Source organism: Budorcas taxicolor, chromosome 11, assembly GCF_023091745.1.
Source record: "Budorcas taxicolor isolate Tak-1 chromosome 11, Takin1.1, whole genome shotgun sequence".
In the NCBI taxonomy this organism is placed as follows: domain Eukaryota; kingdom Metazoa; phylum Chordata; class Mammalia; order Artiodactyla; family Bovidae; genus Budorcas; species Budorcas taxicolor.
In genome coordinates this window covers 72,798,802-72,822,592 of record NC_068920.1, presented here as the reverse complement: position 1 = coordinate 72,822,592, position 23,791 = coordinate 72,798,802, and the positions used below count along the sequence as shown (strand labels likewise).

The following is a 23,791-nucleotide window of genomic DNA, read 5'->3' as shown; positions in this document are numbered from 1 at the left end:
TATACCTTCTCACTCTGTGGTCATGGTGCTGGTTTGACTTCTGGCTTGTCTACTTACCAGCTGTATCAGTTTTCCTATATGTAAAGTGGGAGTAATAATTATTCTCACCTCAAAAGACTGTTGTGAGAATGAAGTTTATTCATACCAGTATGCAGTAGGTGCTCGATAAGTATTAGCTATTATCACTGTGTGCTTGACCTAATAAACCAGTCATGTAACCCCCTCTCCTCTCTGCCTTCCACAGAGAGGATCGTGAAGTCATCTTGGTTCAAGCCGGGATGTGTGGTTGGGTGCTGGCCATGCCCTCAGCCTGGTGCCTGATGCCCAGCGGGGACAATGGGGCTCACTCATCCTACGCGTTTGGCAGCCTGTGATGTTGCAGGGCTGGCCAGTGTGGTGGAGAGCCTGAGTGGTGTGGAGTGGGTGTTCTGGGTCGGGGGACATGGTGGATTACGGCCTTCAGCCCCTTCTGGAAAGGCAGAGGCAGGAGGCCAGGCTCCCCGGGGTTGTGGTGCCTCCGCTGCTGGTTTGGATTAAGGAGCTCCATGACCTCGGAGGCGCGGACCTTAGTAGAGGAACACGGCCAAACACACAGGCCTGGAATGAGTTTGCTCAGTTACTGACCAAATCTGGGCTCTGGTGCAGAGCCGGAGCACTCGCCACCCACCCGTCCAGCCAGGATTTATTGGGTGCCAGGCTCAGCCAGGGCCTCCCAGCCACGGGACCCCTCCCTGCACTGATGTTCCTGTCCCTCCCCGTGGTGACCCCGAGGCTGCCCTCTCTGCCCCCAGAAGTACCTCCGGAGGCGCAAGTACTCGCTCTTTGCTGCCTTCTACTCGGCCACCATGCTGCAGGACGTCGATGACGCCGTCCAGTTCGAGGTCAGCATTGGGAACTATGGCAACAAGTTCGACACCACCTGCCTGCCGCTGGCCTCCACCACCCAGTACAGCCGGGCGGTCTTTGATGGTGAGGCTGGAGGCTGCATGCATGGCAGGGGACCCAGACCTCAGAGTAGGGGGCCGAGCCCTAAATCTCATCCCCTGCGGAAAGCTCCTGGAGGCCTGCCCCAAGGCACCCGTGTTCGGGGGACCCCCAGTCTGCTCCGCACTGTGCTGGCTCACTGCACTCATCTCCAGGTGCATCCCTCCGGCTGGGATCCGTAGACTGGGCTCCTGACACAAGCAGTGGTCGGCCTAGATCTTGGCCTTTGGCGACCACTCATTCCGTGGTGGGTGTGGGGCTTGGCGTGGAGACTTTGGAGAGCGTGGGATTCCCAGGGTCCTTCTGACAGCCCCTCAGCTTTGATGTGCTAAGGAGTCCTGATGACAGCAGCAGCTGTCTGCTCAGTGTGGGAAGGGAACTCTTGGCACCACGTCCGGGCGCTGGGGAATACAGGTCGTGCCACAGGTGTCTTAGCGGGGGGGTGGGTGTTTGCATCCGCCCCCACCTCGGTCCCCCCCACTCCTCTGCTCCGGCTCAGCGCCAGGCCCTTGTGCTCTTCCAGGATGCCACTATTACTACTTACCCTGGGGCAACGTGAAGCCCGTGGTGGTGCTGTCATCTTACTGGGAGGACATCAGCCACAGAGTCGAGGCTCAGAACCAGCTTCTCAGAATTGCCGACCAGCTGGTGAGTGGAAGCTGGCACCACCCACAGCACCCCATGCATGCACCCCTCCCGCCCCGGGGGTGTCTTCAGTCCTGCCTCCACAGGGGCTAAGTCTGCAGACCTCATGATGCCTGTGGTTCCTGTGTCCTCACCAGAGCAGGCTTGCAATCCTGCCCTGCACACTGGGAAGAGAGGAGAGGGAGGGAGCCCAGCCCTGGAGGGATCATCCCTAGTCTGAGGTAGGAGATGGCACAGAGAAAGAGCTGAGAGAGACCAAGCTGGGAGCAGAGGACAGAGCCTGCAGCCATCCATCCACCCATTCATTCATTCATCGAATGCCTTCGACTCTTAGCACAGCAAGGGTTGTGCTGGAAACATCTAGCTAGAGGGTGGACATGAACAGGATGCTGCCCCTGTCTCCAGGGGTCAGCTTAGTAAAGGAGTAGGCAGGTTCATCCACCGCTCTCCTATAGAGGCTGGAATTTCAGTTCAGATGTTGCTCCAGGAGTCCCTAGGGAGGGGGGCTCAGAGGAGAGAGGAGGCCAGTTAGCATCAGGAAAGCAACTCAGGGCGGCGAGGGGCCGCATCCAGTGAGGAGAGTTGGGAGCTGGTTAGGATGCCCTTGCTGGGGTCCAGGGGAGTGGCTCTGGGAGGGAGCTAACCTCAGGGAGAAAACGGAAGTTGAGCTGCAAGGACTTGGTGGTCTGTTGGACTGGGGAGCAGGGGCTGTGAGGAGGGCCTCCAGTGGCTGGGAGCTGGGGAGAAGAGCAGGGCTGTGAGGTCAGGGGTGTGTCCTGTCCTGGATGTGGCTGGGGGTTACTGGTGGATGTTGGGATTTGCAGGCCTGGCGCTTGGCCAGAGAGCAGAGGAGAGTCAAAGTGGGCAGAGGGGGGAGGCCAAGGGCAGAAGGTCCTGGTGGTGGCCCCTGGCCATTTCTGTGTGCACATGGGGTGGAGGCTCACCCATGAGGTGTGTGGCCCATGAGAACGGGGGAGGCAGGTGTGCATGCTTTGGGGGCCCACAAGGGCAGCAGGGTAGAGGGCAGGCATTGAGAGGTTTGGACAGGTGGAGGAGGTGAGCATGATGAGAAGGGAAGGTGGAAAGGGAAGGGGGAACGGGATTTTAGAGTGTCTGGGAGGAGTTGTCGGCCCCAGATGGGGACCACGATGACCCACACTTTCCCTGAGACCCGCCGTTCTCTGGGAGGGAGGGACCAGTCCACACCCAGGTTTGGGAGAACTCAGAGTCAATTTTGTGCAAGTCCAGCATCTTCTTGGCCCTCTGTCTTCTCCCAGGCCATGCCTGGCAGAAAGGGGCTGGCTGTTCCTTCCAGGGCCTGTCTGTCCACAGCGTGGTGGGCCCAGGGTGGAGCACAGGCTCAGGAAGGCAGAAAAGGTGGGCAAGGGGGTGGGGATGAGGGGCAAGTCCTCGGCCGGAGGCTGACCTGCTGGGCCACCTCTGTCTTCCAGTTCAGGCCTGAGGCCTGGGGCTGGAGCGCTCCCTGGAGGAGACCAGTTGCAATGGGGGCGTGAGTAGGAGTTTGGAGAGGGAAGGCCCGCTGGGCCCGGCGGCTGTCTGAGCCCTCCCAAAGGAAGGAGAATGGGATCCAAGCCTGCTTGGGTGGTAAGGTTTGGAAAGGAGAGAGGGCGCCAGGTGGGAACTGGAGCTGGCTCCGAGGTCGCTTACCTGGGAGGCCTGGCTTGACGGGGCCGTGGAGAACCGGGAGCCCCCGGTCTGGGAATTTGGATGTTTGGTGCGGGGAACCCTGGAAAGTTCTTGAGCCACGATAGCCGCTGGCTTGTGGGGTCCGTCCTCTGCCTTCTTGGCTCTCACTGTTCTTTCCTTTTTGGTTCAGGGGCTGGGCTGTGGTGACAGGACCTGGGGATTGAGGGTCCGCCCCGCCGAGACCTCCCTGACCCCTACCTGCCCGTCCCACAGGAAGCCGGCCTGGAGCAAGTCCACTTGGCCCTGAAGGCCCAGTGCTCCGATGAGGACGTGGACTCCCTGGTGGCTCAGCTGATGGATGAGCTCATTGCAGGCTGCAGGTAGGGGGTGCCCGGCACCCACGGCGCCCTCCCCTCCTGGCTGGCCGGGCCTTTTCCCGGGAGTGTTCGTGTGTGGCGGTGAGCGATGGCACGTCTCCCCGGCCACGCTTGGCTAGCAGTCCAGCCCGTGCTGAGTCCAAAGGTGGTGGAGCCAGCGCGGGGAGTTGAAAAGGTGACATTTAGAGCAGGTCATAAATCTCCCTGCAGCAGCGGCAGCTGCGGGCCCAGGGCGGCCCGGCTCACCTGAATGGGGAGCGTTGTGTCTCTGATCCCCGACCTCTTATTTCCCTGATGGAATCTCCAGGAGGAGCTGGCTGGTGGGGGTGACGGCGCCCCTCCTCCCCCCAAGGCTGTGTTGGGGACCAGTGTTTCTGTTTAGCCTTCTATTGACATGGCTGATTGTCAGCTTCAGGAAAAGGGATCCCCAGGGGTGAAGGAGAATGGGGGTTCAGGGCCCTGGTAGAAGGAGAAGCATCTGAACCTCTCCTCCACAGCCGGGTGATTTAGGGCTCACCACCCACCTGCTCTGAACCTTGGTTTCCTCATTTCAGCCTGACGTTAAGAATATTGTAACCGCTTTATAATGTCAGACAAGCAAAATGCCTGGCCCTTAGGACATATTTAATAAATGATAGCTGTGATTATTGTCAAGCAGAAGAAACATCGAGGAGACTTAGGTTCTCATCCTCTTATCCACCTTTGTGGCGTTGGGCAACTTCACTTCTCTGGGCCTCAGTTTTGCCAGGTATTAAATGGACTTAATAACAGACAGCAGTCTATTTTCTTACCATGGGGTTAAGTGTGAATGTATGGGAATATATTCTACACCCTCCTCTAAATAGTCTCACCCCAGCCCCTGGCTGCCTGCCAGTGCCCCTTCTGGTCCTTTGTACCCCAGGTAGGAAGCACACCTTTATCAGAAATGGCCCTGAGGCCTGCTGCCCGGATGAGTCATTCACCCCTTCTCCAAACTTTCCTGAGACCTGGCAGGTTCCAAGCGAGGAGCCTAAAGCACGTTACAGGGGTGCAGCTTCAGCCCTCTCGGGGGGTGATGAGGCAGAAGTGAGCAAATGAAGGAAAGTGTTGGGGGCTTGAGACATGTGCCCTCAGAGCTCAGAGCAGGTGCATCTTATGAAAATCTACAGACGCTTCCTGGAGGTGGCGGTGCCCGAGGAGAACTCTGGAGGGGAGGAGTCCGCCTTTGGGGAACGGACTTCTGGGCATGGGCGCAGGAGCCTGGGATACCTGCTGCCCCCTGGGGGTTGTGGGGGGAGCTGCAGTCCCATTGGGACAGGCCTCAGGGGGTTGCTAAGGCAAGCCCAGAGCTGGGGGCAGCGGGGGGCCCAGGGATTCCTGGGGTTCAGACACTCACTCTGGCTGCAGTGAGAGTGGTGGGCTGGGGATGGTGGTGAGGGGGGCCTGATGAGGGCATCACCCCAGGCAGGGGACTCGGGGACATGGGTGAGAGAAGGAGGGGGCAACGTGGACTGCGGGAGGCATTGTGGTGAGTAACAGCCTCATGGGGACCACTTTCTGTGCCAGGTGTGGTTCTGAGCATTTCACCTGCATTAACTGATCATAAGAATCTTATGAGGTGGGAAGTAGAGGGATCCACGTTTTACAGATGGGAAAACAGGCTCCGAGAGGTTAATCGCCCAGATTCACACCCTAGTAAGTGGCTGACCCCTCGCTTTGCTGCTCTGTCCTGGACAGGCTTTGATGGTGGATTGAGTGTGGGGGCCCAGGGAAGGTCCAGAATGGTCCCTTGGCTCTGGCCAGAGCAGGAGGGTGGAGAGCTGGGCCATTTCTGGAGGGGGACAGTGGGAGAAGAGCACGTTTAGTAGAGGGGGAGGCGCTCAGGGCTGGCAGCGCTGAGTAGCGGTTGCCTGTGGGCATCTGTGGTCTGGAGGTCGGAGGTCACTGTGAGGCTAGAGGGGGTGCCGTCAGCAGGGGCAGCCGCAGAGTGCCTGGCTGTGCCGCACTGCCCGACCTGACGGCTCGGGTGTGGAGGGCGGGCCAGGGCTCTGGGTTCACCACGGTCTGCTCATGACTCATGCGCGGTGTGGACCTTGGCAGGTCCGAGGGGCCTGACGCATCTGAGACTGGTGGGTCCCAGGCCCCTGGGCCTCTGCCCCGCTCTCCAAGTGCTCCGTTCTTGATGTACTTGGCTCAAAATGCCTCTGCCAAAGCCTGGTCCCCTTGAATCACTCTCCTGGGGATAGATGGTGGCCGGGGGCCTCGCGGAGAGCCCTGGTCTCCAGTCAGGGGCTTGTGAGGAGGGTCCCTCCCCCTCGGGAGGGCACGCACGCCTCTCTGTGGAAGGTTGGTTCCCTCAGCACCATCTGAGCCACCAATAGCCCTGGGGCCGCAGCAAGAGAGCTCCTCTCCCCCACCCGGCTCTGTGTCGTGTATCATCGCAGCCAACAACAGGGCACCTGGGTGCGGATTACAAGAGCCAGCTTGCCATAGATGACCGCCAGCTGCTCACCCACTGCTCCAGCCAGCCCCTGCCCACCGCTCCACCATCAAGTGCCCTTGTTTGCGCAGATCCCTTCCTGCCGCATCTCCTGGGAGCCCCTCTGCCCGCTGTGCCAGTCGCGCCCACTCTGCTTCTTCGGCCCAGCCTTCTCCTCTCATCTCCTGACCCGCGGACCCATCTGCCAGCCACACCTGGGTGTCCATCCTACTCATTTTCTGTGATCTTCCTAAGCCTGTGCCCTGCCACCTCCACTCCAGCCCTGCGGCGGCTCCCGTTGCCTTCAGGAAAAGCCAGCTCTCGTCTGACACGTGGACTTCTCTGTCTCCACTGCCTGCTCCTGGACCTCAGGAGTCTCACCCTCCGGCCCCCGGGAGCCTCCGTGCTGGCTCACTCCCTCGCACGTGCTCCCCCCGCCTCTGAGCCTTGTCTTCTGCACATTCTGCTTCTTCAGCCACAAGGCTCTTCCTGCTCTGCTCGGCCTGACCCACTCTGTTGACCCTGCCAGTGCAGCTTGAGTCCTCTTCCTCCAGGAAGTACTCCAGACTCTGAGAAAGCTTAGGGGGCGGATCTAGCTTGTCTGTTCCAGGGCCTTCCTGAGGGCAGAGCTGGGCCTCATCCCTGGATCCAGCCTCTGATCAGGACCAACAAAGCTGATCCTCCTGAGGCGTGAAATGAATGACCCAGAGCCCAGCGCATCTTTCAGGCTGGACACTCTCTCCTCCCAGGCAGCATCCCTATAAAGGCATCCACTCCATGCGGGGGCAGACAGCCACCTCGTGGACAGCCCGGCTCTGCTCCTAGCCTGTGCTGGACCCTGCCCTGGACTGGCCTGTCATTTCCAAGTCATCCAGGGTTGGTAGAGCGACTGCCCCTGCTTGGGGTTGGGGCCCTGTCACTGGCCTCCCCTTCCAGGTCTCCCTTTCTTCTGGGCCTGCCTTTGGGCTTTACAGGGTGGGAAAGGGCCGAGGCACCTTGCGTGCGGCAGTTGCGGGTCTCGACTGTTTCTTGGGGAGCCTTGGCTGGGCTGGTGGCCTCCATGAAAATATCCCTTTGGTGGTCTGCATGGCAGTCCCTCTCAGTTCCCGACCCAGGCTGGGAGCATAAATCACCCTGGTTGGCTCGCCTCTCCATCTCCCACTCCAGACCCGCCTGGCCCCGCCCTCAGGCCCACTCAGGCCTCCTTCCCAGCAGGCCCAGCCCAGGAGTCCGGCCCCGGCCCCCCTTCACCCTCCGAACATGCCCCTCCGCCATGCTCTGGCGAGCTGGGGATGAAGGCCGCCCCTCTCCTGGCCTGGGGCAGCCCCATCCGAGGCACCCTCGGGGCAGTAAATATTATATTACCACAGGGTGTGCAGTACGTGACCTGAGACAGGCCCCAGGGCTTAAGTTTCCTGAGATGGAGTTTGCGTACTGCTCCCCCCACCCTAAAAATTCAATTAAAAAAAATAACAGGAAAAATGTAGTGCGCCGAGGGCCTGCCAGAGTGGTGTATCTGGCGGCGGCGGTGCCGCTGCGCTCGGCGGTAATTGGTTCTGCATAGCTCGGGGAAATTGGCAGAAAAATAAATCAGCCGGGAGCCGGGAGTCGAGACACCGCGGGGAGGGAACGTGAGGTGGGGGGTGGCTGCGAGTGGTGGGAGCAGATCTGGTGAGCGAGCGGGCTTGACTGATGTCCTGTTTGCGAGTCAAGGGCTTGGCGGGGGTGGGGCGGCCCGTGCCCTGGAGCAGAAGTAATCCGGAGGAGTCCTGCCCAGTGAGAAGAGCACAGAGGCGGCCACGCCACTCTTCCTTCCTCTGTGACTCCTGTGTGCGTACTGACTGACCCTGGGCCTTGGTGTGGCCCGAAGGAGCATATAAAGGGGCTCCCAGGCAGGGAGCCCAGCCTTTGGATGGGGGTGATCAGAGTTCTACGCCTCCAAATAGGGTTGAGTTTAAACCCAGCCCCCCTACTGGAGGCTTGGGGCCGTGTTTCTGGCTCTGCATGTACCCCCACCTCCTCTCCAAAGGCTTCCCAAGGCAGAGGGTTCTGGGAGGGGTGCTGTGGGGCCGCCTTGGGTCGACCCATCTGTGCTGCTGGCTGCTGGCCTCCCCACAGCGTCTGCAGCGGCTTGTCAGGGGTCCATAAATTTCCTTCTTGAAGAAAGTGTGCGTACAACAGAATGGATTCGTTTCAGCCAAAGGCAACTTAGTGCTCAGGCCTCTGCTCTAGGAGGGTGCAGCGGGGGCAGGAGGGACTCACCGGGCCTCTGGGGGCTTGCAGTCAGTTGCGCAGAGGGGACGCACAGGCGAAAGAGGTCACAGAACTGGAGGCTGAGAGGGTAGGTTCCGGACAGACAGCCTCAGAACAGAGGTACTTCAGAGCAGGAGGCACTCTGGCCCGTGTGGTTGGGGCAGGCTTCCTGGAGGAGGTAGCTGGAGGAGGCACCCAGGGCAAGTGGAGCAGCCAGCAGGAGGCTGAGGGTTTGAGGGCTGTTGTGAGTGCCTGTGCACACATGTGTACACACGTGTGTGTGTGGCCGGGCCCGGGTGAGTGCTGGGCTCTGGCTCATCAGGCAAATCCCGTCTCTGTCTGTCATAGCCAACCCCTGGGTGATGTCCAGGAGATGCCCTCTGCCACCCACCTGGACCAGTACCTGTACCAGCTGCGTACCCGCCACCTGAGCCAGATCACCGAGGCGGCCCAGGCCCTGAAGCTCGGCCACAGTGAGCTCCCTGCCGCCCTGGAGCAGGCTGAGGACTGGCTCCTGCGGCTCCGTGCCCTGGCTGATGAGGTAGCTGCCCCTGCGATTGCCTTCCTTCCCGCCTGGGATGTCAGAGCTGGGAGGGGCAGGGGGGATGTCTGGTCCAAACTGGCTCTATTGCTGGGTAACCTTGGGCAGGTGACTTAATCTCTCTGGGCCTCCATGTCTGCCGTCATAGAAGGGACGTGTGGTGGGGCCCAGCCCAGAATCTGGCACGTAGTAGGTGCTTGATAAATGCCCCCAAAGAAAGAAAGTGAAGTCGCTCCGTCATGTCTGACTCTTTGCAACCCCATGGACTGTAGCCTACCATGCTCCTCCATCCATGGGATTTTCCAGGCAAGAGTACTGGAGTGGGTTGCCATTTCCTTTTCCAGAGAATCTTTCCGACCCAGGGATCGAACCTGGGTCTCCCACGTTGTAGGCAGACGGTTTACCATCTGAGTCACCAGGGAAGTTCAAAATGCCCCCAAGTATGCTCAATAAATGTGCTTAATAAACGCTGCCAAGGGCTTCCCAGGTGCCTCAGTGGTAAAGAGGCACTCCTGCACTGCTCCTGTAGGAGATGTGGGTTTGGTTCCTGGGTCAGGAAGATCCCCTGGAGGAGGGCGTGGCAACCCGCTCAAGTATTCTTGCCAGGAAAATCTCATGGATAGAGGAGCCTGGTGAGCTTCAGGCCATACGGTCACAAAAAGTCAGACATAATTGATGTGACTTAGCACACATGGTGCCAAAGAATGTCAGAGACAGAGCTGGGACCAGAATCCGGGGCGCCTGGCTCTAGGTCCAGTGCCAGGGCCCCCTTTCCCAGGGACACAGCCCCACCTCCCCACCAACCTGTCTGCCTCGAGCCTGCCTCTCACAGGACCCTGTGTTTCCCACCCGCCCGGGTGCTCCTGAGCCCCAGGCTTGAGGAGGCTGCACCTGCAGTAATGTTGCGTCTACACCTGACCCCTCTGCCCCCCGGGGTCAGATGCCCCCACCGGGTCTCCAGGGAAGCAGGCAGGCCACAGATTTGTCTAGAATGAGGAGAAAGGCCTGCCTATATGTCATGGGTGGACACAGGTGCTGCCTGCCCTGGCCAGAGCCACGTGGGGCCCCCAGGGAGGGAGGTGGTGAGGCATGATCTCTGCAGAAGGGGTGTGCAGAGACAGGCAGGGCTGAATGGGGAGACGAGGGCCCAGGAGGTGGAAGGGGTGCTCCGGAGGGGAAGCGGCCTGAAGGGTCACTGTTGTCTCTTTCCCAAGTGGGGCCTCTAACATCTGACTGGTTACCTGGGTGCCACTGTGCTGCTCAAGCTCAGGATGACCCCTGGAAGTGGCTGTGGACCATCCCCTGGGGCAGGTCACAGACTGCCTTCCACATCTTGGCCCAGACTCCGGGGACCCTCAGTGCAGACTGTGTCCCGGCTGGGAGTGGTTAAGGTGGCCCGAGTGCTAAGGACTGTGGAGGGAATGGGAGGGAGCCGAGTGTGCTCCAGAACCCCCCAAGGGCTTGTCAGCACAGGGCCCAAGCCCCACTGATCTCTCATGTCTGGGGTGGGGCCTGAGCATCTGCATTTCCGGCAAGCTTCCTGGTGGCGCCGCAGGACCACACTTGGTGCTGTGGTTAAGGACATACGTTTAGAATCAAAAAAGCCTGGCTCCTCACCTCTTTGAGCCCATTTCCTCGCCTGTGCTGCCTCCCAGCTGCAGGGGTGACGTGACACGCAGGGAGACGCTAAGGGAGGGCGCCGGGCAGCAGCCCCTCCCACAAAGCACAGGCCTTGGGAGCAGACGGATTTAGCCGACCGACCACCTCTCCTGAGTGTGGCATCCGGGAGCAGTTCTCCCTAGAGGCGTGGAAGCGCTCCAGGGCCCTCCGTTTTCAGAGCCCTGTGTCAGCGGGCCCAGAAAAGGGCCAGACCCCCGAGCCCCTGCTGTTAGAGGGAGGAGGGCCCGGTGTCCTCTGGGAAGGGTCTCGCCTTCTGTGGATTCACCGCTGCTCTCAGGAGTGGGGAAGGGGGTAGCTCTTAGGTGTAATGTCGTCTCTAGGGTCAAATCAGCATTTCTCTACTCCCCGGTGGAGGGGTTTAAGAACCTGGGGCTCCAGGCAGGAGGGTCTCTTCCCAGAAAATGTGAATGCAGATCAGTGAATTCCTGGTGGGCTACTCCTGTGAGCTGGGGGCAGCCTGGCGTCCTCTCCTTGAGGGTTCATAGCTGCTGAAGATAGAGGTGCCCAGCCAGCCCTGCAGGGTCAGGGGACACCTGAGGGCAGGGGCTCGGAGGAGAGGCCTGTGGAGGCTGGCTCACTCGTGGTGGGCTGAGGGCGCGGGCCGGGAGGCACCGTCGTCCCTACCCTGACTGCCACCCTCTCTCCAGCCCCAGAACAGCCTTCCTGACGTCGTCATCTGGATGCTGCAGGGGGACAAGCGGGTGGCCTACCAGCGGGTGCCTGCCCACGAGGTCCTCTTCTCCCGTCGCGGCTCCAGCTACTGTGGCAAGAACTGTGGAAAGCTGCAGACGATATTTCTGAAAGTGGGTTGTTTTCCCTCCAGTCGTGGTCATACTCTCTTACCCCTAGGGTGGTCCCCTTCCTCCGGTTTCCTGTTTCCTGTCAGGCTCAGAATTTCGAGGCTCTGCTCTCTGAAGGGACCGAGGGCTTCCATAGAAAGACTTCCCTTCTCCCTTCCTCCCACAAATTCCCTAGACCCCATGCACTTGGTCTGGAGAGCGAGTAGGTGAGAATCAGGGGGTGCTGGGAATGAATGAGGGGCTGAGCCCGGAAGCTGTGCCCCTCTCCAGCCAGCTCCCTGGTGGGGGCGGCCTCAGCCCGCAGCCCCCATGGCCAACCTTTAGGAGTCCTGGCACAGACCTGCCTCCACCCTCCCGAGGGTTTGGCTCCATGTTGAGTCACACTCGGGTTGGAATTCCTCCCCATGTTAAGGCTGGTGTGTGGGCACTGGCTGTGCTCATCGGAGGCCTGGGACCAGGTGACCCTGTCCCTTTCGTCCTTCGGTCCCCACCTTCCCTGCCCTTTCCCTTCCCACCCATCCTCGCTCCCTCACCGTCTTCTCTCAGCCTTGGGGGCGGGTGACAGGGGAGTGAGCAGGTGCCTGAAGATGCCTGCTTTCTTCTCTGGGTTCATGTGGGGATACACGAGTCTTGGTCAGGGTGCTGTGGCTGGCTGGTCAGGACAGTTCAGGGACACCCCTCTCTGAGCTGTGGCTGCTGTGGCCCAGGTGAGGGTCTGCGTGTGGAGAGCCATCACAGGCTGCTCTGCTCGAGGAGGAGGCCTGGGGAGTCAGCCTGGCTGACTCCAAATGGCTCTGCTGGCATCAGAAACTGCCTGGCCTTCAACCTTCCCTCCCCTGTCTCTTGCCATCCACACCAGAGCCTCCTTCCATCTCACCTCTTCCAGGAAGTCCCTGTGCACTAACCTTAGCCTCCAACCTCTGAGTGGCTATTGGCCGATCCATTCACGTACTGGCCAGTCATTCTCGCTGCCCTCTGAGGTGGGCAGAGGAGACAGCTTTCAAACGCATAGTGTGTGTGCACAGGTTGTAGGTTGGCTGAAATACTGTGTGGCCTTGGGCAGATTGCCCAATCTCTCTGAATGCTGTTTTCCTACCTATAGATAAAGATCAGATTGCCCTGATTACAGCATTGAGGATGGAATTAGGTAGCGCAAGTCAAGGGTCTTATCGGAACTAGGTGATCAATGAATACAATTTTTTTTCTTCTCTTCTCCCCTTTTCCTTCTGGGGAGCTCTTTGCCCCCTGGGGAGAAGAGACTCCACCAGCACCATGGCTGGAGGCCATCACAAAGCCAGGGATGATCAGAAGTCTACATGCGGGTCATTGGTGCTTCAGAGGAGAGCCGGCTTTGCCTAGAAAGAGGGCAGGGGTGTGAGGAAGTGGGCTGCCCCTCCCACCTGGGACATTTTCCTCGTGAGATCCTAACCTCCTAGCATCCTGCTTTCTTCTCTCCCAAGCCAGCTCCTTGCCTGGTCGGGCAGATGGGAAAGGAAGTCCAGGGAGCGGCCACATCTGAACAGGATTAACCAGGGAGGGCTGTCAGGCTGCAGTGGAGGTGAGGCTGCAGGAGCGGGCCTGGTGGACGCCTGTGAACGGAATGAACATCAGGCTCTGACCTCTTGGCCCTGCAGCCTCAGGGAAATGCAAACTGAAAAATTTTTCTGATCCCAAGCAAGCAAAAAAAAAAAAAAGATATAAGATTGTTTCTCGAAGTCTTCCCCCCTGAGTTTATGAGCCCCGCCAGTAGCTCCTGAGCAAGCTCTACAAAAATGTTGGCAGCTAGCAGAGACCAAGAAAACATTGGTGTTTCTTAACTTAAACCAAAGTTGGAAAAAATGAGCACCAGCAGAGAGGGAGAGGAGCCCCAAACTAGACATTTCTTTATTTGCTGTTGCTATTTTGGGTCCAGCAGGCTGGCCCTGTCTGGGGGAGGGCAGGGGAGAGACTGGGGGCGGAAGGGGGAAGGGGGGGGTCAGGCATTCCTGCCATCTCCCTGGGGCTGGTGGTTTGGAGGGGAAAAGGCTACTAACCACCCCAGGGGAGAGGACACCGAAGCAAACAGTCATAGGGAGGTTTCCGAGGGGTGACACTTGGGGTCAGGGGCTCCTCCAGGCTTCACTGAGGATGAACCAAGACAGGGAGGCGGTGAAGGGTGAGATTGTTGATGCCCTGGCACGACCACCCCTTTCTGATCCTCTTACCTGGGCTGGGCTCCCGCTCTGGGGATCCAGGCCTCTTCTACTGGTTGGAGAGCCCTTAGCTCAGCCTCCCTTTCCTCCTCTAAACCCACCAAAGTGACTTTCTCATCTCATTCAGCTCCATGTCCCAGCGGAGACACTCTTCCAAGCTCAGGCACATGAAGCCTGGATACTTAATGTGTTACTTCCTCTAAGGGACTGTGTGTTATTCTGAAAGTGAGGCACTTCTGTTCCTTAGGCCATATCTGACCCTTGATTTCAATCAAATGGTGAAGCAGTTGTGGAGAATAAATGTTTTATGTTGGGTTGTTGTGGTTATTCTGTTTTGGCAGAGCTTCTGAAAGTTTCAGGATAAAAAGCAGTTGAAGACCAGTGAATAGCGGTTAACATGCTGATAAGCACTTGAAAGGGTGGGGATATCAGATGATACACTAACATCCAGCCAAAAAACCCTGGGAAAAAAAAAAAAACCAAACTGAAACTGAATAGAGAGGCTTTAACCTCTCCCCTTTTCAGACCTTTCTCTCTCTTATAGAGACATGTTCTAGAACCATACTGTCCAATATGCTAGCCATATGTGGTTATTTAAATTTAAATGAAATAAAACCAGAAATTTAGTTTCTCAGTCATACCAGCTACATTTTAACTGCTCAGTTGCCACATGGAGCTGGTGCATTGAACTCTGCAAATGTAAAAAACCATTTCCACTGTAACAGAAAGTTCCACAGGACCATCCTATGCTAGGAGAGAGCAGAAGTGAGGATGTGGTGGGAGAGGGGAGAATGGGGCTCCTGGTCTCGACATGGCCTGTCTCTGCAGAGAGCACCTGGATGGGAAGAATGCAGTCTTCTCTTTTGATGGGAAGGAATCTTGGTGAGGTTTTTCAGTCATCCGTGAACTTCTGAGAAGTCTCCCAATAGGGCCCACCCTGATGGGATGTCAGGCTGGTATGCCCAGGCCTGGAGGCCCTGCAATTTGAGACATCCTGACTCTGAAGGGGATTGTGGGTTTCTTTCCTTCTCTGGTACCCAGTATCCGATGGAAGGGGTGCCCGGAGCCCGGATGCCTGTGCAGATTCGGGTCAGGCTCTGGTTTGGACTCTCTGTGGATGAAAAGGAGTTCAACCAGTTTGCTGAGGGCAAGCTCTCCGTCTTCGCTGAAACCGTGAGTGCCTGACTGCCTATCCATCCTGCCCCCAGCCCCTGAGCTACTGCAGGCCTGCTCACTTCCCTGTTGCTCACTCTCCAGTATGAGAACCAGACCAAGCTGGCCCTGGTTGGGAACTGGGGCACAACTGGCCTCACCTACCCCAAGTTTTCTGACATCACGGGCAGGATCAAGCTACCCAAGGACAGCTTCCGCCCCTCAGCCGGCTGGGCCTGGGCTGGAGACTGGTTCGTGTGTCCAGAGAAGACGTGAGTCGTGGGCAGGGAGGGCTTGGAGACCCCATCTGCCCCAGCCATTTCTCTGAAAGGGTCTCTGTCTACTCTGCCCCTGTGCCGGTCAGAGTGACTCCCTTGAACTCTCCTGGGCTCACGAGGCAGCATTCTCTGCTCAAAGGGCTCTAATGATCAGAAAGTCCTTTCTGATTAAACCTAAGCTGACATCCAGTAGACTTTGCATCCATTGGTTACAGCCCTTTTCTCCAAGATACCGGAGAAAGCCTGCTCTCTCCTCTGCATGTTAACCCCTCCCCCGTCTCGGTCCCTCTCCCATCTCAGGCCCCCTCTCCCTTAGTGCCTCTCAGGACAGCCTTATCCTTCTCCAACTGCATTGCCATCTCCATTTCTTCCTCCTCTCTCTTTTTCCATTTTGGTTGATATTCAACAAAATTTTTTTTTTTTTACTCTTTAAAAATTGAAGAGTAACGCCTATCGTAGTCACGTACTCAAATCTTAAGAATATAGCTTGATAATCTTTTGCATTTCTGCAACTATCTACTGAGCTTCAAATACCCACAGGGTTTTTGGAGTCTTCAGTTGGTTTCCCTATTTCTTTCTTTATCTTGGTGGTGACGTTCTCTTCCGTCCCCTTGACTCGCTGCCCTTCCTGTCTCTTCCCCTCATCTCTCCTGTTGTTGGTTGGAAGTGAGGCTGACACAGAAAGGTTGGCCCAGGCCCTGGAGTGCTCTGCCGGAGGGTGTGGATGGGTGGGGGTGTTGGCAGAGACTCTGACTCACCCCTGTCTGCAGACTGCTTCACGACACTGACGCTGGCCACCTGAGCTTCGTGGAGGAGGTCTTTGAGAACCAGACCCGGCTCCCCGGAGGCCAGTGGATCTATATGAGTGACAACTACACGGACGTGGTAAGGGGGTGCTCTGGGGGCAAGTGGGCTCTGCTTTCCCAGAGTCCTGGACATTTAGGCCCAGGAAGGGCGTGTGACTGAGAGAACGTTCTCCCCTGCTCCCACACCCCCAGCACCCATGCTCGGGCTTTCGCAGGGCCAGTGAGAGGTCTGGCAAGGGTAGGACGTGGACCCCAAGTCACACCTGGGGCTTTGAGAGTGTGCAGCGTCAGGTTGCATCTTCTCATCTCCTCATCCGTCTCTTCTCATGCTTGCCTGACCTGTGTCACTCTAGAACGGGGAGAAGGTGCTCCCCAAGGATGACATCGAGTGCCCCCTGGGCTGGAAGTGGGAAGATGAAGAATGGTCCACGGACCTGAATCGGGCCGTTGATGAGCAAGGTGGGCGGCATGTGGAGCCCCGTGAGCACCCAGCAGTCTTGTGAGGCATGTCGGTGGGGACAACTAAAGGCAGAGCCCTTGGAATTGGGGTACTTGCCTTCACTGGGCTACTTCATCTGGGGGAGCTCCTGGGGAGCCCTTACTTCAAACTACAAATCGGGAATTGGTGGCCACTTGAAAGTCTGTGAACGTCCTCCGAGCACTGAGTGATGGGCGCCCCTCCCCCAGGCTGGGAGTACAGCATCACCATCCCGCCGGACCGGAAGCCGAGGCACTGGGTCCCTGCCGAGAAGATGTATTACACACACCGGCGGCGGCGCTGGGTCCGTCTGCGCAGGAGGGACCTCAGCCAGATGGAGGCGTTGAAGCGGGTGAGCCCAGGGGTGGAGGTGGGCAGAGCTGAGGCCCTGGGGAGGGGAGGCCAGCTGGGCACAGTGTGCACCTCTGTGCACACACGCATGCAGGGGGCGTGTGCAAGACAAGCACTTGGAATGCTCGAAGATCACGTGTTGCCCACACAGGTGCTCATGGACAGAGAGCACCTAAGTGCCCACGACTATGCAAGGGGACGTGCTCAGCATCCCCTGGAAGGTGCGAGGTGTGCGTCGAGTGTGTGTGTGGCTGGGTGTCCTTGGGGCAGAGTCTGAGATAGGATCTTGGCTGCCTGCAGTTTGTTGAGGCAGTGCTCTCAGGGGTGCCAGGAGCAAGACTGTGGTCCCAGGCAGAGATGGTTTTGACTTGAACTGTGGCTCAGAAAGGGGCTCAACGTGGAGCACCACAGAGCTTTCCTCGCCTGGAGGCAAGGGGGCTGGGGTTTGTACCACCTTAGCCATCAGTCATTGGCTGGGGTTGCTGGGGTGGGCTGGCTGCATACCCTCCCCAGGAAGCCTGTTCCCTCCAGCACGGCCAATTCCATGAAGGGGCCTGCTGGGGATGAAGGTGCTGCTAGGCAAAGAGGCTGGGTGGGCTCAGTCAGCACTTACTAGGGGGCATATTCACAGTGTGAGCACCCCGCCCACAGCCATGCCCGGACACGCCTGGGATGCAGACAGCTGCAGAGTGAGCTTGTATGAGCGCACACCTGCCTGCGCCTGCTCCCGGGGTCACCCAGATGCTCGCGTTCTGCGTGCCTGCCTCCCCGGAACCCTCTTGGCCTGCGTCCTTCCTTCCCAGGCACATGTTAGAATTTTGGCTCGAGAACTAGGCCTCCCCTCCAGTCCAGGAATAGCCTTTGGCATGACCCAAGTCCTTTATCTCTCTCTTTGGTCACAGAGAATCTAGAGCGGAAGGTCACTGGGTCCCAGGAGAGGCCAGGCTTTTGGGCAGCTGGCTGTTCCTGGTGTCATGAACCAGACAGACTCCACTGTGCCCATGAGGGCACCTGGGGGACAGAGGCGAAGTCTTGCCAGGTGCTGTGCCCCGCCTGCCCCTTCACCACTGGCATCGCCCCAGAGAGGGACACAGCCAGCCTTGGGACTGGCGCTGAGCTCGTGGCCCTGAGGATCATCTCAGGTCACGAGATGGTGGGAAGGGGCTTCTGGGACTCCCTCCAACATGGGAAAGGGCACCCTTGGAGGAAGTCTCGGGGGGGTCTCTCCACACTGTTGTAGGTCTTGCCTAGTGGAGAAACAACCTATGGCTGGGAAATGAGCTATTCATTTTGCCTCCCAATTGCAGACCCATTTCCATGTTTATAAGTCGGGATATGAAGAAGAAAAAGGAAATTACAAGGAAACCTTGGATTCATGAAATCCACCTAGAATCCAAATAAACAAACAAACCAAAAGCCCAGTGATTTCATCACTGCTCAGTCTCCCTTCCGTTCTTGGCTCCTTGGATCTCCCCACAGCCCAGAGAGCCTCTGATTTACTGACCTGGGACTCTTGTCACTGCAGAAACCGCTCAGAACCCCCTCCTCCAGGGGGCCCTCCCAGGTTTTCCTACCTGCAGGGTGATGATGCAAGGTGTGCGTGTGGGGAGTCTTGGAGGGCAAGGAGGGCACAGCTGGAGTCCAACCCAGGACTCCCTGCCAACCTGCCAAGCGGCCCCTGAGTCTGCCCTGTTCTCCCATGCAGCACAGGCAGGCGGAGGCGGAGGGCGAGGGCTGGGAGTATGCCTCGCTCTTTGGCTGGAAGTTCCATCTGGAGTACCGCAAGACGGATGCCTTTCGCCGCCGCCGCTGGCGCCGCCGCATGGAGCCCCTGGAGAAGACGGGGCCTGCGGCTGTGTTTGCCCTTGAGGGGGCCCTGGTATGTGGCCATGCCTTTCTGGGGTTGATGGGGTGCAGCATGTTTTCCCAGGGCTGTTTAGGGCTGATGCAGGGGAGGTGCAGGGGGCCCCGGAATGGGACTGTGAATTCGGTTCTCTGGGGTTGCATGTGGGGACGTGGACACCTCTCTAGGTAGTCTCCTGAAAATGAACAGCTCATTTCTTGGCACCAGAAGACCTGCTACTACTTTGGCAATTGAGAAGGGAACAGCGAGAGGGCCTGGACTTCCGGTGCTCCGACCTGTGACTGAGGCCAAGGGACCTGGCTCCTCTGAAGAAGCTGGCTGGCCTGGGGATGGGCCTGGGAGGCTTTGGCCTGGCCCAGGGGAGTAGCCAGAGGGGTTCAGAGACCCTGAATGTCCTCGGGTGGACTTGGATCCTCCTGAGGCAGAGGCTATCTTGTGGGCGTCCCGAGAATCTGGGGAGAGAGGTGCCTTAGAGACCACATCCCAGAGCTAGTGGAGTGAGGGTCAGAGCAAAGTTATCCAGGATCTGGATGATGTGTTCCACAAGAAAGATGTGCTCACACTTCCTGGATGGACCAAATGGGGACGTTTGGGACCAGGGGATAGCCTGTCCCCTGCTCTGTTGGTTTGGGGATTTCCAGAGCTGGGGGTGAGATGCCCAGGAGGAGATGTCACCTCGGAAATCTGGGAAGGACAGCCTGCCTCCTGGATGGGGGAGAGGGCTTTGCACTGTGACCTACCGGAGTAGGTCTCACCAGCTTTACTGGCTAATAGAATCTGAGTGTGTCTTCATGAGCCCGCTGTGTGTGTGTATGTGAGTACATGTAAGTATTTGGTCTGGGTGAGGAGCAGTGGGTCTTAGCCCTCAGCCAGGGAGTACAGTGGGGAGAGCCCCCCAGCCCTGAAGGGATGGCTACAGAAAAAGGAGTTGAAGCTGGCAGTGGCCCTGAGGGGGCCTGGGCAGGGCCTGGAAGCTCCATCACTCCCAGGACCTATTGGGGGGGGCCAGGTCCAGGGGTGACAGTATGGGAGATGGAACCGTCTTGGGGCCAGGTGATGTCAGAGGCTCTGGAGGGAGCCCCTCCTGGGTCTGGGGGCCAAGTGGTAGGGAGGCTGAAGGAGAGGGTGAAGCTCTGGGCTCTCTGGGCCCCTGAGCTGGTGTTCAGGCTGGCACGGTGCCGGGGGGTGGGGGGTTGGAACTGCCACCCAGGCTGGAGCAGCTGCGGCCGGGGATCTCTTTGTCCTATCGGAAGGGGCCTGGCTCGGGCACAGGGCAGCGCGGTGGTGGGGAGCTTGTGTGGCTCCCAGTGAGGGGCGGGGAGTAAAGACCTTGGCAGACCTCAGAGGCAGGGCCAGGTCTGAGGGTGCTGCCCACTAAGGGGCCAGGGCTTGTTTTCATCAGAAATGCAATCCAAGTGGGCTGAAGAGAGGAAAAGAGCTTAAGGCTCAGATGGCGGGGAATCTGATTCACCACGGGGTGAATCAGGCATCGGGCCTGGCAGGAGCCAGGGGCTCACACAGTGTCCTTGGGGCTCTGTGTTTCTGCCTTGCCCCACGGCCTTGGCCCCATTCTCACACTGGCTCATTCCATGTGGTGGCAAAGATGGTGCCCGTGACGGAGGCTGCCACCATCTTTACAGCCAGCAGAGCCCAGCTGGCCTCCTCTTTCCTCGCAGCTGGAGACCCCAAGGGGAGAGTGCACTTCCTTGGGAGGCCAGGGCCGTCTCGCGTGCGACTGACCAGCTCTCCTGGGTCCTGTGCCCAGGCCAGTGCCTGAGCCCGAGGGAACGGAATGTTCTGATTGACTGTCTTGGGCCATGCCCCCCTTTTCTTTGCGGCCGACAGCCCCACCAGGTTGGGGAGAAGAGCACCTGGGAAGGAAGCAAGCCTGAACGGTGCCGGGCGCAGGGCGCAGATGACCACGGCGCTCTTGAATGAGCAGTAGAGAGCGAATGTGGACTGCCGAGGGGAGGAGGAGCATGCTGGCAGAGCTGGGTTTTAGGGCCCTCATCGGGTAGCCATGGAGGACGGCTGGGGAGGGAGAGCCTTCCATCACGAGACCCCCAGCAGGCTTGGTTAGAGATCTGGGAGGGGGTGACCATCTGGGGTTGGGGCCAAGAGGGTGGAATGGACGGAGGTGGAGTGGCAAGGCTTGGGGACGGAAGGGTCAGGCGGGTGTCAGAGGCTCCGCTGGATGGACAGTAGGGCCACCCCCTTGCCAGGTGGTGGGGTGGGTGGGCCTGGGGCTGCGATGAGTTCCCGGTTGGCCCTGGCGAGCGTGACACAGACGTGAAGTGCTGTGTGGGGAAGATGGATCTGGCGGCTGCCTGCCAGGCGGCCCCAGGGCAGGGAGACCGGGGGTGTGGGGGCTGAGCGTCAGCTGCGAGGGGAGGGAGGGGCTGGGTGGAGAGAGGGCGCCCGGCCAGAGGTGGCCCCGAGACACGTGGAGGGAAGCGTGGATGGCTCCGGGGCTGGCGGCGATCGAGGGGAAGAAGGCGAGCGAGGCTGGGGGACCCACTGCCAAGCTTTCATGGCTCGGTGACTGGGAGAGCGAAGGCGGGCATTTCCCAGAACTGAGAAACCAATCCGTTTACCCTTTACGTGGGAGAAAATGTTGTGAGGGAGCCCTGAAATCAAATGTCAAGTCAAGTGGGAAGGTGACTGGGGATGATGCAGACGTGAGCTGCCTGTGATCTGTGGAAGAGATCAGGGCAGTGAAGCCTGGAGTCGTGGGGGGAGCTTTGCTGATATAGGGAGCCAGAGGCGGACAGTGGCCAGAGTGGCTGGGTCCATGAAGACTGGAGGACACAGTCTTTAGGTGTGACCAGCATTTGGACAGGGCCACAGGCCCATTGGGTAGGAACTGACTAGATCACTCTAGGTGAGCCAAAGACCACCCCTCATCAGCATGAGAGCACACACACACAGATGTGCGCACACACACACACAGATGCATGTGCGTGCGTGCACACACACACGCACACACACACACACACACACACACACACACACACACACTGTCCTTCCACGGTCATGTTTACCTGCCTCCTGCCAGGACCAGGGACAGCCTGGGTTCCCATTCCCGAGTCTGCTGTCCTTCATCCCGGGGAGAACTGATGCTCTAGCATCAGGGCAGATGGTTGGGTGGTTGGGTTTTCTGGACGTCAGGACCAATCTAATTGTTCCAGGTACTGGCCTTTGCCCACTGGTCACTGATGCCTGCTGCTTCCCTTGGCGGGAGTGTGGAAGTGGGTGGGTGAGGCTTCCAAATGGCACTGGTTGGGTTTGAATGCTGCTTCCTCTGCTTCTGCTATGGATAGGTTACTTGTCTCTTTAGCGACTCTGTTACCTTACTTACGAAAATCACTACATCCATGGGTTCTTGTAAGGAACGAAGTCGTAACCCATGTAAAGAAGTGTTTCTCAGTTTTAATGAACTTAGGACCCATCTAGGGATCTTGTGAAAATGCACACTTTTGATCTGATGTCTGAGTGGGGCTCGAGAGTCTTCATTTCTAACAGGCCTCCAGGGATGCTGATCTCAGGACTGTCTTTGAGTAGCCGGGATGTCAGCTGCATAGCAGCCTGAAGATGAGGGACGCAGTCACATCGGCCCCCTACTTGACTGAATGCCCCTCTGGGGGAGGGCAGCTGTCTCTTCCGGGCTGAAGGTGTGTGGCCAGGGTCCTAGAGAGGGAGGCAGGGAGAGGTGACATGTCCTCCCTGTTTATTCGTGGGAGAAGGTGATCTTTTCTTCTAGTGATCCACCTGATGGACCGGGCTCATAGGAAACCCCTGTCTGATTAGGAAGAGGGATATTCACATCTGAATGCAAATAAGCCCCACAGAATCTGCACCTTTGAAGTGCAGACTGAGAGTCATTCCAGAGTGACAGCGTCTAATGAGGGGAGCGTCTTAGAGGCGGCCCTGGGGAGGCAGAGCTTGGAGGAGTCTAGGACTGTGGGTGGGGGCCAGGTGGCCTTGCTGGTAATCTGACATTTCTGGATGTCTGGGCCCAAGGGCCAGGCCTATGGGGCCCCCTTGCCTCCTACCGCCTGCCCCCCTGGCCCGTGAGTCCACCAGCAGGCCGGGCCTCACTTGCCAGCTCCGCTCCTGAAGACGTCTCGCTGGAAGGCAGGCCCTGTCTGCTCATTAGCACGGGCAGCCTTTCCCTGAAGCCTTCTGCTGGGGCCAAGCCTGGCTCCCTCTGCGGAGCGGGAGGCCCTGCCTCTGTCTGCTAATCGTCTGCTGTCTCCATCGCGAGCATTATTTTATTTTCGTATTATTCTTTTTCCAGCTAATATCCTGGCATTCCCAAAGACACCGGGTTTCATAATCTTCCTGGCGTTCCCAGGGAGCTGGGAAGCAGAGTACAAAGCTGCTATTATAGCGTGTTCCATCCAGCCTCCCTCTCCTCGCCCCACACCCCTCGCTGCCGCCGCCACCGCCACCGCCGGCTCCGACCCAGTCACCCCCTCCCGACGCCACCGGCTTCTCTGAGAACCCTGGTGACGGCTGCTGGGGATGAGCTCACAGAATCCGTCCTGTGGCCCTTGCCCTGGGCCTGCCCTCCTTGCGCGAGGATTTTTCCAGAGCCCTGTCTCTGTGCTCGGCCTGCAGAGTCTGGAAGGGTTTTCTGAGATGCCTGAGCCTGGGCAGGGAGGAGGAGATGCAGGTTCGGCCAGTGTGCTCCTCAGCCCGGGAGAATTTTAGAGCTGGAAGGAACTTACATGTTTGGAAGCACTCTCCACCTGGGTGCTTGACATTGGGTGCAGAGCTGTCAGTGTGCACGTGTGATCTGTGTGCACATCCGAAGCGTAAGCCCGTGTGTGGTGTGTACGAATGTATATGGTGTGTGCAGTGTGTATGTCTGTGTTGGGTAAGGGTGAGGCCTATGGTTTTCTCCAGTTCTCAAGAAAAGCTAGGATCTCAGAGAGAGTAAGAATTACTAATATCTATTTTGCCTTATGCCAAAGACCAGGCTGAGAGCTATATGTTCATTGTCCCACTACATCCTCACAGTGACCCCGGAAGGCTGGATTTTATGATTATACCCATTTTATGGTTGGGAAGACGGAGGTTCTGGAACTACGCTAATAGCCAGGCGTGGCTCTTTAAATTTACATTTAAAGTGATTAAAATAAGAAAATTCAGCTTGCCAGTCACTCTGGCCACATTTCAAGAACTCAACTGCCATGCCTGGCTAGTGGCTACCACTGGACAGTATAGAACAGTTCCATCTTTATAGAAAGTTCTGTTGGATAGCGCAGCTCTAGAACTCTGAG

General features: G+C 58.3%; 1 protein-coding gene across 22 annotated transcripts in view; it reads left to right on the top strand.

Annotated features, from left to right (window-relative positions):
• Nucleotides 1-23,791, top strand: part of DYSF (dysferlin) — a 224,180-nt gene that overhangs the window by 97,249 nt on the left and 103,140 nt on the right. For 15 of the 22 annotated variants that reach the window (XM_052647736.1, XM_052647726.1, XM_052647740.1 and 12 more), the window contains 11 exons: nt 792-969; nt 1,508-1,632; nt 3,550-3,656; nt 8,713-8,905; nt 11,233-11,388; nt 14,619-14,750; nt 14,835-15,001; nt 15,778-15,892; nt 16,167-16,272; nt 16,501-16,643; nt 18,348-18,521. In XM_052647736.1, coding sequence (XP_052503696.1) covers nt 792-969; nt 1,508-1,632; nt 3,550-3,656; nt 8,713-8,905; nt 11,233-11,388; nt 14,619-14,750; nt 14,835-15,001; nt 15,778-15,892; nt 16,167-16,272; nt 16,501-16,643; nt 18,348-18,521 — 1,596 coding nt within the window. Of the gene's footprint in view, nt 1-791; nt 970-1,507; nt 1,633-3,549; nt 3,657-8,712; nt 8,906-11,232; nt 11,389-14,618; nt 14,751-14,834; nt 15,002-15,674; nt 15,693-15,777; nt 15,893-16,166; nt 16,273-16,500; nt 16,644-18,347; nt 18,522-23,791 lie in introns of all 22 variants that reach the window. The other 7 variants (XR_008200104.1, XM_052647718.1, XM_052647724.1 and 4 more) reach the window with 1 other exon arrangement.